A 12,021-nucleotide genomic window follows, 5' to 3' on the forward strand; every position below is an offset into this window, starting at 1 on the left:
AGCGCAGCTGTGGGCAACCAGGAATAGGGCTTGTCTCTTTCCGGGCCTCCTACTTTCTTCCCCGAGTTCAGCTGTGGGCTATCAGGCATCTCTACAGCCCTGAGCTGCTCCATGGGCCCAGCCTTTTGGGGGCTAGGTGTTGAAGCACTGTCTGCTAGTGATCCTCGAGTCCTCTCTCTTGTGTGGCAGGGTCAAAAATGGGAGCTTCCTTTTTCTGTCCCATTTCTTTTTGTTGTTGTTTATTTGAGAAGTTGTGAGATAAAAAAAACAATCATGCATATCATACAGGATTCCCATACCTTGTCTTACCACCAGCGCCTTAAATTGTTGTGAAAAACTTGTTATAAATGATGGAACAACATCATTATACTATTACTGTCATCTATAGTCCATAGCTACCTTATTATTAACACCATGCATTGGCATTTTATATTTATTGTAGTTCATGAGAGAACATTTTAATATGTTAACCACAGTCCATCTTTCACCTTAGGGTTCACTGTGTTATATGGGTGTTATATGGTCCCCTGCTTTGTTTAGTCCATCCAAAGTGTATACTCAGTGGCTCTCAGTTTCATCGTAGAGTAGTGCTGTCATCAGCTCAGTCCATTTCAGAACATTTTCATTAATCCAAAAGGAAAAATTCTGTACCCCCTTACACCCACTCAATTATTGGCCCTCTGCATTGATATAGTACCTTCTTTGCCATTGCTGTAAAAATATTACAATATTGCTGTTAACCATAGTCTATATGTTATATTAGTTCTATTTTTTCCCATGTATCTGTATATTCTTAACACCTTATAATAGAGGAACATTTTTGTATTTGTACTATTAAGCATAATCATCATCTACCACTGAAATCACTATGTTATACAGTCCCTAGATTATCTTCTAGCTTTCTTTCAATTGACATTAACCTCCCCAGAATACCCCTTTCAGGCACAATCACGTTTATAAATCAGCAGTGTTGATTATACTTACTATCATGTGTTAACAGCACCTCTAAACATTTTCCCACATTTATAACCCCCCTTGTTAAACATTCTACATACGTTCAGGATCCACTCCCCCTTCTCAACCCACATTCTATCTCCTAGTAACCTATACCCTATAGTTTACTCATTATATTTAGTTCATTTTAGTGAGACCATACACTATTAGTCCTTTGGTGTCTGACTTATTTCACTAAACATGTTCTCAGGGTTCTTCCATATTGTCATATGCATCCCAAATTCATTTCTTCTTAACATCTGAAGAGTATTCCATCTTATGTATGTATGTCATCCATTCATTGTTTGATGGACACCGCTCTATTTCCATCTTTTAGCAATTGTAGAAAATGCCACTGTGAACATCTATGTGCAAGTGTGTATTCATTTCCTTGCTTTCAATTCTTCCAAATATATTTAGACAGCAGTTCTATATTTAGCTTTCTAAGGAACTGCTAAACTGTCTTTCAAAGAAGCGGCACCATTTTACATTGACATCAACAGTGAAGGAGTGTTGTGATTTCTCCATATTCTCTCCAGCACTTGTAGGTTTCTGTTTTTTTTTTTAATAATGACCATTCTGTAAGGCATGAAATTATATCTCACTGTAGTTTTGATCTGCATTTCCCTAATAGCTAGTGATATTGAGCATCTTTTCATGTGCTTTTTGGCCCTTTGTATTTCTTCTTTGGAAAAATGTCTGTTCAAGTCTTTTGCCCCTTTTTAATGTCTGGTCAAGTCTTTTGCCCCTTTTTAAATTGGATTCCTTGTTTTTTTATTGTTGAGATGTATGACCTTTTTGTATAACATGGAGATCAGACCTTTGTCAGATTTGTTGTTTCCGAAAATTTCCTCCTAAGAGTAGGCTACCTTTTCACCTTCTTAACAAATTCTTTTGAAACACAAATGTTTAATTTTGAGGAGGTCCCATTTATCTATTTTTTTCTTTCATTGCTTATGCTTTTGGTGTAAATTTTAAGAAGTCCCCACCCACTACAAGATCTTGAAGATGTTTCCTTGTATTTTCTTATAGGAGTTTTATGGTTCTAGCTTTTATATTTACATCCTTGATCCATTTTGAGTTAATATTTGTATAGGGTGTGAGATAGGGGTCCTCTTGATTTTTTGTTTGTATTAGCAACTGACAATATTTATTAAAATAAATGACTTAAGCATCTGAAATGGTGTCTTCAACCTTTACTCCTGGCTCAATACTGATGGAAGTAATCTGCTTAACAATCTCAGAAGGACTGTGCAGGTCAATGAGTCGCTTGTGGATCCTCATCTGGAAACTATCTCAAGTCTTTAAACCTTCACCACAAGACATTTTCCTTGTAGTGGTTCTTAGAGACTTGGTAAGCATTCCAACTGGTTCCTTCACTTTGAGGTTCTTTTCCTTTGCGCCTCTAATCAAGTCGACACACACCTTCTCCAGAGTTTTCATGTTGTGGCTGGTCACGGTGATTCTAATGTGGTGAATCGCTACCTCTGCTTCTATGGGCATCTTTCTGATGTCCTTAAAAGCCATGACTGCAGCGTGGCTTCCTGACTGACTTGTTCCTTGGCGGGAGTGAACAGCGGTGAGTCAGGAGGACTGGGGAGCTGAAGCACGGCTGCTACAGTGACTGCGTTTTCCTTGAAAAAGCTGTTTTTGTTTTCAACTATGGATATTCAGTCTTCCCAACACCATTTGTTAAATACACTATTCTGATCCACCTGGGTGGGTTTGACAGCCTTGTCAAAAATCACTTGACTGTATATATGAGATCTGTTTCTGAATTTTTAATTTGGTTCCATTGGCCAATATCTGTTTATGCCAGTACCATGCTGGTTTTTTTGTTTTGTTTTGTTTTTTTTACCACCTATAGCTAAGTAATATGCTTTAGAGTCAGGATGTAAGAGTCCTCCAACTTCATTATTCTTTGAAAAGACATTTTGGCAATTTAGGGTCTTTTACCCTTCCAAATAAATTTGATAATTGGCTTTTCTATTTCTGTAAAAAAGGCCCTTGGCATTTTTATTGGGATTATTTTGAATCTGTAAATCATTTTGGGTAGAATTGACATCTTAATGACATCTTATCTTCCATTTCATGAACACAGAATGTCCTTTGATTTATTTAGGTCTTCTTTGGTTTCTTTTAGCATGTTTTATAGTTTTCTGAATACGGGTCCTTTATATCCTTAGTTAAATTTGTTCCTAAACATTCAATTCCTTTAGTCACAATTGTAAATGGAATTTTTTTCTGACTTTCTCTCAGATTGCTCATTAATGGTATATAGAAGTGCTACTGATTTTTGCATATTAATTTTGTATCCCTCCACTTTGCTGAACTCGTCTATTAGTTCTAAAAGCTTTGTTTGGATTTTCAAAGTATAGGATCATATTAGCAAATATCAAAAGTTCTACTTCTTTTGTATTTGGGTGCCTTTTATTTCTGTTTCTTGCCTATTTGCTCTAGCTAGAACCACTGGCACAATATTGAATAAAGTGGAGACAGTGGACGTCCTTGTTTTGTTCCCAGGAAAGCTATTAGTCTTTCACAACATTGAGTACAATGTTAGTTGTGGGTTTTGCTTATATGCATTTTACCATGTTGAAAAAGGTTCCTTCTATTCCTATATTTTGGAGTGTTTTTAATCAAGAAAGGGTGCTATATTTTGTCCAATGCCTATTCTGTATCAATTGAAATGATCTTGTGGGTTTTTTTTCCTTCAATTTATTAATGTGGTATATTTCACTAATTGGTTTTCTTACATGAATCCACCCTTGCATCCCTGAAATAAAATCCACTTGATTGTGGTGTATAATTCTTTTAAAGTGCTTTTGGATTTGGTTTACAGGTATTTTGTTGAGGATTTTTACATCCATATTCATTAGAGAAATTTTTCTGTAATTTTCTTTTCTGTAGTATCTTTGTCTGGCTTTGGGATTAGGGTGTTTTTGGCTTCATGGAATAAGTTTGTTAGCATTCCCTCCTGTTTAATTTTTTGGAAGAGATTGAGCAAGATTGGTATTAGATTGTCTTTGAATGACTGGTAGAATTCACACATGAAGCCATTTGGTTCTGGGCTTTTCATTTTGGGGAGGTTTTTGATGACAGTTTCAATTGCATTACTTGGATTGGGTTTGTTGAGGTCTTCTGTTTCTACTATGGTCAGTGTAAGTTGTTTGTGTTTCCAGAAATGTGTCTATTTCATCAGCATTGCCTAGATTTGGGAGGTACTGTTGTTCATAATATTCTCTTATCTCTTATTTCTGTGGGATCAGTGGTAATATCCCCGCTCTCATTTCTGATTTTATTTAGTGCATATTCTCTCCTTTTTTCTTTGTCAGTGTAGCTAAAGGTTTGCCAATTTTGTTGATGTTCTTGAACAATCAGCTTTTGGTTTTGTTGATTCTCTCTTTTGTTTTTTTTGTTCTCAATTTTATTTCTTTTCTGCTATAATTTTTCTTTCCTTCTGCTTGTTTTAGGTTTAGTTTCCTGTTCTTTTTTCTGGTTCCTTCAGGTGTGCAGTTACGTCTTAAGATTTTAGCTTATCTTTTTTAATGTAAGCATTGAGGGCTATAAATTTCCCTTTCAACACTGCTTTCACTGTATACCATAGGTTTTTTTTTTTAATTTCATTTTTTAAGGAAGCTTTCGATTACATAAATGTTATGTAAATATTTTAAGAGATTCCCATATGCCCTCCCTCCCCACCCACATTTTCCTACATATCAAAAACTATAGCTTTTGATATGTTTTGTTCTCCTTGTCATTCATTTTGAGATATTTATGTATTGCTCTTGCAGTTTCTTCTTTGACCCACTGATTGAGTGTATTGTTCAATCTCCATATATTTGTGCATTTTCCCTTTTCCACCTGTTAATTGATTTCTAGCTTCATTCCATTATGATAAGAGAAAGAACTTCGTGTAATTTCAATCTTTTAAATTTTATTGAGATGTGTCTTGTGACCTAACAAATGGTCTATCCTTGTGAAGAATGTAATACGCTGCTGTTTTGGGGTGTAATGTCCTATAAATGTCTGTTAGGTCTAGGTCTTTATCGTATTATTCAAGCTGTTTCCTTATTTATCCTCTGTCCAGATGCTGAGGGTGATGTATTGAAGTCTCCGACTATTATGTTAGAGATGTTTCTTTCTCCCTTCAGTTTTTCAGTGTGTTTCATGTATTTTTGGGCACTTACATTAGGTCCACTAATATTTATGATTGTTATTGCTTCTTGGTGATTTGCCCCCTTCATTAATATTTAATGACCTTTTTCATCTCTTACAACAGTTTTGTACTTAAAATCTATTTGTCCGATATTAGTATTGCTACTCTAGATCTTTTTTTTGGTTACAGTTTGCATGAAATATCTTTTTCCAGTCTTTCATTTTCAGCCAGATTGTGTCCTTGAATTTAAGGTGAAACAGTATATAGATGGCTCATATATTTTTTAATCCATTTGTCAGTCTATATCTTTCAATTTTGGAGTTCAGTCCATTCATGTTCAATGTAAAGGCATTAATTACTTTGTCCATTTTATCCTTTGACTCTCCATTATCTTACTGTTGTTTCTTTTTTTTACCCTTTTATTTACCCTTTCTAATATTATTCATTTCTTTTTATTTATTTATTTTCTCCCCACCCCCATGTTGTTTGCACTTGCTGTGTCTATTTGTCTTCCTTGTTTCTTTAGGAGGCACCAGGAACCAAACCTGAATCCTTCCATATAGGAGGGAGGCACCTAATCACTTGAGCCATCTCTATTTGCTTATTATTCATTTCTTCACTCTTCTCCAAGTCTCTTATCCTTATCTTTTCCTTTAAGACTGCAGAATTCCCTTTAGTGTCTCTTGTAAATCCAGTCTTTTGGTAATAAACTCTGTTTTTGTTTTTCTGTAAATCCAGTCTTTTGGTAATAAACTCTGTTCTTGTTTTTCTGTGAAGACTTCAAACTCACCCTCATTTTTGCAAGACAATTTTGCCAGATAAAGAATCCTTGGCTGGCAATTTTTGTCTTCCAGCTGCTTAAAATACATCATACCCCACTGCCTTCTTGCCTCCATGGTTTCTGATGAGAGAGATCAGCACTTGGTCATATGAACTTCCCTTGTATGTGATGCATTGCTTTTCTCTTATTGCTATCAGAATCCTCTATCTCTGGCATTTGACATTCTGAACAGTAGGTGTCTCAGAACCAGTCTATTCAGATTTATTCTCTTTGGGGTGCATTGTTCTTCTTGGATATAGATATATATGTCTTTTGTAAGGATTGGGAAGTTTTTGGTTATTATATTCTCAAATATTTTTTCTGTCCTTTTTCGTTCTTTTCTTCTGGATCACCTATAACATGTAGGTTTGTGCATTTTGCATTATCATTCAATTCTCTGAGACCCTGTTCCATTGTTTCCATTCTTTTCATTTTATTTTCTGCTGTCTTTCCAAGCTTAGATGTCTGTCCTCCAATTCACTTATTCTGCCCTCAAACAGTTCAAATCTGCTATTATATGCCTCTAATGCATTTTTTTAAATTTATTTTTTATTTATTTTTCTCCCCTTGCTCCCCGCCCCAGTTGTCTGTTCTCTGTGTCTATTTGCTGTATGTTCTTCTTTGTCCACTTCTGTTGTTATCAGTGGCATGGGAATCTGTGTTTCTTTTTGTTGCGTCATCTTGTTGCGTCAGCTCTCCATGTATGTGGCGCCATTCTTGGACAGGCTGCACTTTCTTTCGTGCTGGGCAGCTTTCCTTACGGGGCGCACTTCTTGTGCGTGGGGCTCCCCTACGCGGGGGACACCCCTGCATGGCACGACACTCCTTGTGCACATCAACACTGCACATGGGCCAGTCCACATGGGTCAAGGAGGCCCGGGATTTGAACCGCGGACCTCCCATGTGTAGACGGACGCCCTAACCACTGGGCCAAGTCTACTTCCCTCTAATGCATTTTTAATCTCATCCATTGTGTCTTTCGTTCCCATGAACTGTTGCTTTTCTTTGCAGGCTTTCAAATTGTTCTTTATGTTCACCCAGCGTCTTCTTAATATCCTTTATCTCTTTTAGGAGCTATGCACAAAGATAGATTAACTGACTCTCTGTCTTGCAGGATTTTTTAAAAGAGTTACTTATTTTTATTTATTTCAACCCCGCTCATTATTTGAGCTTGCAGTCTGCTCGTCTTCTTTTTAGGAGACACTGGGAACTGAACCTGAGGCTTCCCATGTGGGAGGGAGGGACCTAATCACTTGAGCCACCTCCACTCCCTCATCAGAATTTTTTATTTGATCCTTTGGCTCTGGCTGGGCCATATCATCCTGTTTTTTAGTGTGACTTGTAATTTTTTGCTGATGTCTAGGCATCTGATTGTGTTGGTAAATTTACTCTGATGGTCAGTTTCTCTCTTGCCTAGTGGTTTTGTTTGATGGCTTTTCTTTGATTTTTGTTCAACGTACTCTAAATTTTTAAGATTTCCTAGCTTAAGTGATCACAGCAGGGTCAGGGATCCACTAATGAGGCACAGATCAGATCAAAGGGGCCTGGGACATGAAAGACTCAAAAGAGTGTTTATACTTCCTGCAGTTTCCTGGCCTGCTAGCGTACTGTGCCCTTTGGTAAACCTTACCGTGAAAATGTTTCTTTCAGTTTCCACTTTTCAGTTTCCACTTGGTTCTTGTCTGACTAGAGCCAAGATTCAAAACAAGTTCTGCTGGCCAAACTCACCAAAGACAAACCACTCTTTGCTTTCCGACATACCCTCCTTCTTCCCAGTGAGAAAGATATCTGTTCTCCTCTCAGTGGGCAGCAATGAGCCCTGGATTTTATCCAGGCTGTTCACCTTAAGGGTAGGAAATGGGTGTTGTTCCCGGCCATGAGGGCTACTATCCCACGGTTTTCACTTCAGCCTCTTTGTTCCCCTGTCCCTTCCCATTCTTGATGGTGTGTAACACTCTTCTGGTCTGCAGACCCCCAAAGTATCTCCCTCAGACAGCCGTTAGCCCTTCCTCTATTGTTTTTGTAAGAGTTGAGCCCTGCCACCCTACTCCGATGCCATCTTCTTGGAAGGCCCCATTTCATCTTATTGGAACCCTCTGTTCTAATGAGACAGGTTTCCTCATGGTGTCCTGATATGATGATTATTCCTGAAAGGGCCAGACATTAGCATCTGTGAAGCTAAATAAAGAAAATGGGGAAAAGTGTTTCTTTTTAGAGTGTTAAAAGCCATGTCACCAAAATAAGCAACATCTTTGGAGTTTATGATTTCAATATATGAATCCTTAGGTGCAATATACTTTTTTTTTTAAGATTTATTTTTTTTCCCTGTCCTGCTGTTTTTGCCATCTGTGTCCATTTGCTCTATGATCTTATGTATCTGTTACTCAATCTTTTCTTCTCATCTTTCTCCTCTGGGATTCAGAGGGATTTGATCCCAGGGACCTCTGATGTGGAGAGAGGTTCCCTGTCAGTTGTGCCACCTCAGTTCCTGGTCTCTGCTGTGCTTCACTTTGACTCTCCCCTTTGTCTCTCTTTTGTTGCGTCATCATCTTGCTGCATGACTCACTTGCATGGCAGTGGCTCACTGTGTGGGCAATGGCTCACCCACGCGGGCATGCACATGGGTACTTGGCTCATCACACAGATACTCATGCAGGCACTGGCTCAGCATATGGGTACTGGCCTGCCACACAGGCATGCTTTCTCTTCTTCTTTTTCACCAGGAGGTCCCAGGGATTGAACCTGGGTCCTCCCATATGGTAGGTGGAAGCCTTATCACCTGAGCCACATCCACTTCCCAGCAATATACTTTTAATAGAGAGCGTTCAGGACACAACTCTATAGATAAAGAGAACTATTATCTCCTCATTAAAAAGATGAACACCTTCAATTATGATACCTGGGTAACAAGGAAATAAAAAGTATTGATTTACTTGCAGATCTGTTAGGAGCATATGTTCTAGTATTTGTTCCTTACGCATTGGGTAGTTTTCCCTTGATATCTGTAATTAATTATTTCTTTTCTTTTTTTCAGGCTTGAACATGACAAGCAGAGCTGGGAGTCCAAGGCCCAGACAGAGGTTCAACTTCAGCAGAAGGTCTGTGATACTCTACAGGGAGAAAACAAAGAACTTTTGTCCCAGCTAGAAGAGACTCGGCACCTTTACCACAGTTCTCAGAATGAATTAGCTAAGTTGGAATCAGAGCTTAAGGTTCTCAGAGATCAGTCAGATGATTTAAATAACTCTTTTGAAAAATGTAAAGAAAATAAAGAACATTTGGAAGGGATCATAAAGCAGCAAGAGACTGATATACAAAATTGTAAGTTCAGTTATGAACAGCTTGAGACTGATCTTCAGGCCTCCAAAGAGTTGACCAGCAGACTCCATGAAGAAATAAACCTGAAAGAGCAGAAGATTATCAGCCTGCTTTCTGCCAGGGAAGAAGCAATCCAAGTAGCTCTTTCTGAGCTGCATCAGCAATTTGATAAAGAAACTAAAGAACTGGAAAACCAGCTGTCCCAGAAGGAAGAGGAGAAAACTACCTTACAACAGGAGACCAAAAAGGCCATTGACAAAACCAATCAGCTTTTGGAAACACTGGAAACTGCCAAAAAAGAAAGCACGCAGCAGAAGGCTCAGTTGGATTCTTTTGTTAAATCCATGTCTTCTCTCCAGAACGATCGAGACCGCATAGTTAGTGACTACCAGCAGCTGGAAGAGCGACATCTCTCAGTAATCTTGGAAAAAGACCAACTCATCCAAGATGCTGCTGCTGAAAATAATAAGCTTAAGGAAGAAATTCGATGTTTGAGAAGTCATATGGATGATCTCAATTCTGAGAATGCTAAGCTCGATGCAGAATTGATCCAATATAGAGAAGACTTGAACCAAGTGATCTCCATAAAGGACTGCCAGCAAAAGCAGCTCCTTGAAGCTCAACTTCAGCAGAATAAGGAGCTGAAAAGTGAATATGCTAAATTAGAAGGAAAGCTGAAAGAGTCTGAGGAAGCGAAGGAGGAGCTGCAGAGGTCCTCTAATGCCCTACGGGAAGAGAAACAAGGCTTATCTAAAGAGATTGAGAATTTAGAAATATCTGTATCCCAACTAAAGGGACAAATGACAGCATTGCAAGAAGAAGGTACCTTAAGAATATTTCAGACCCAATTAAAAGTAAAAGAAGAAGATGTACAGAGGTTAAGTACTACCTTGTCGTCCTCTCAGAAGAGAATTACTGAGCTGGAAGAGGAATTGATTTGTGTTCAGAAGGAAGCTACCAAGAAAGTAGGAGAAATTGAAGATAAACTGAAGAAAGAATTAAAGCATCTTCATCATGATGCAGGGATAATGCGAAATGAAACCGAAACAGCAGAAGAGAGGGTGGCAGAGCTAGCAAGGGAACTGGTGGATATGGAACAGAAATTACTCATGGTCACCAAAGAAAATAAAGATCTCAAAGCACAAATTCAGTCTTTTGGAAGGTCTATGAGTTCCCTGCAAAATAGTAGAGATCATGCCAATGAGGAGCTTGATGAACTGAAAAGGAAATATGATACCAGTCTGAAAGAGTTGGCCCATCTGAGAGAAGAACATGGTCTCTTAAGCAGAGAGAGAGAGATGATTTCTAAAACTGCCTTTCCAGAGAACTCCACTGAGGATAACAACTTGTCTCACCTTGAGAAACTTAACCAACAGCTCCTATCCAAAGATGAGCAACTGCTTCACTTGTCCTCACAATTAGAAGGTTCGTACAACCAAGTACAATCTTTTTCCAAAGCTATGGCCAGTCTGCAGAATGAGAGAGATCATCTTTTAAATGAGCTAGAAAAACTCCGCAAGACAGAGGATGGGAGGCAGTGGTCTGCAGCCCAGCCTGCATCTGGTCTACCTGAAGTACAGAGTTTAAAAAAAGCTATGTCATCTCTCCAAAATGATAGAGATCGACTAGTAAGTATCTAGTTCGTTCTTTCAGATTTATATTTTTAAAACTGATCTTTACTTCTATAGAAAAGAATGAACAAATTCTTCTAGATATTCTGTAGGAGCTCAGGGACAGTACTGTATATAGCTCGGCTTCTGTTTCATCTCACAGAAACACAGAAACATTTAAATTGCTTTAGGGAAGCGGACTTGGCCCAACGGATAGGGTGTCTGCCTACCACATGGGAGGTCTGCGGTTCAAACCCCAGGCCTCCTTGACCCGTGTGGAGCTGGCACACGTGCAGTGCTGATGCGCGCAAGGAGTGCCGTGCCATGCAGGGGTGTCTCCCGCCTAGGGGAGCCCCACACGCAAGGAGTGTGCCCCATAAGGAGAGCCGCCCAGCGTGAAAGAAAGTGCAGTCTGCCCAAGAATGGCGCCGCACACACAGCTGACACAACAAGATGACACAACAAAAAGAAACAGATTCCTGGTGCTGCTGCTAAGGATGGAAGCAGTCACAGAAGAACATACAGCAAATGGATACAGAGAGCAGACAACTGGGGCAGGGGGAAGGGGAGAGAAATAAATAAAAAATAAATAAATAAATTGCTTAAAATCTACTGTTACCATAAAATAAACCACAAATTTCCTCTGCACAAAGCTGTGCATGATTATAAAAAGACTTAAAGATAGAGAAATGCTTTCTTTTTCTGTGCAAACACAGAAGTGTAAGTGTTTCCAGCATTTGTGTACATTAATTGAAAAAAGGTTTAGGGATCACTTAGAGCTTTTTAAATAGTGACTGTTTGGTAACAGATCATCCAGTAAAATTAGGGATAGAAACTACTCAACCTGCCTCATACTTAGTGTAACTCAACCCTAATTTGTGAAAAAAATTAAAATGGGTTAAATTTAAATAAGTTTACAGTTCAGCTAAAATTTTATTTGCAGGCTGAACCATTTGCCCACTTCCCTTTAATACCTAGCTTTTTTTGCTAGGAGAGAAACCTAAGAAGGTTCCTTAATGCTGAAATTTTGCTGCTTTTTGTAGGAACCTGGAGTTTAATTCAAGTCTTTTTTTCTTGAAAGTTTCCACTTCATCAAGATTCTGAAGCAAAAATAGGAACTA

At 38.6% G+C, this 12,021-nt stretch overlaps 1 protein-coding gene across 15 annotated transcripts in view; it reads left to right on the forward strand.

The window, feature by feature from the left end:
• Positions 1-12,021, forward strand: part of GOLGB1 (golgin B1) — a 124,644-nt gene that overhangs the window by 90,923 nt on the left and 21,700 nt on the right. For all 15 annotated transcript variants that reach the window (XM_071214756.1, XM_058295735.2, XM_058295740.2 and 12 more), the window contains one exon: positions 9,007-10,918. In XM_071214756.1, coding sequence (XP_071070857.1) covers positions 9,007-10,918 — 1,912 coding nt within the window. The remainder of the gene's footprint in view (positions 1-9,006; positions 10,919-12,021) is intronic.

Source organism: Dasypus novemcinctus, chromosome 4 (genome assembly GCF_030445035.2).
Source record: "Dasypus novemcinctus isolate mDasNov1 chromosome 4, mDasNov1.1.hap2, whole genome shotgun sequence".
Classification (NCBI taxonomy): Eukaryota; Metazoa; Chordata; class Mammalia; order Cingulata; family Dasypodidae; genus Dasypus; species Dasypus novemcinctus.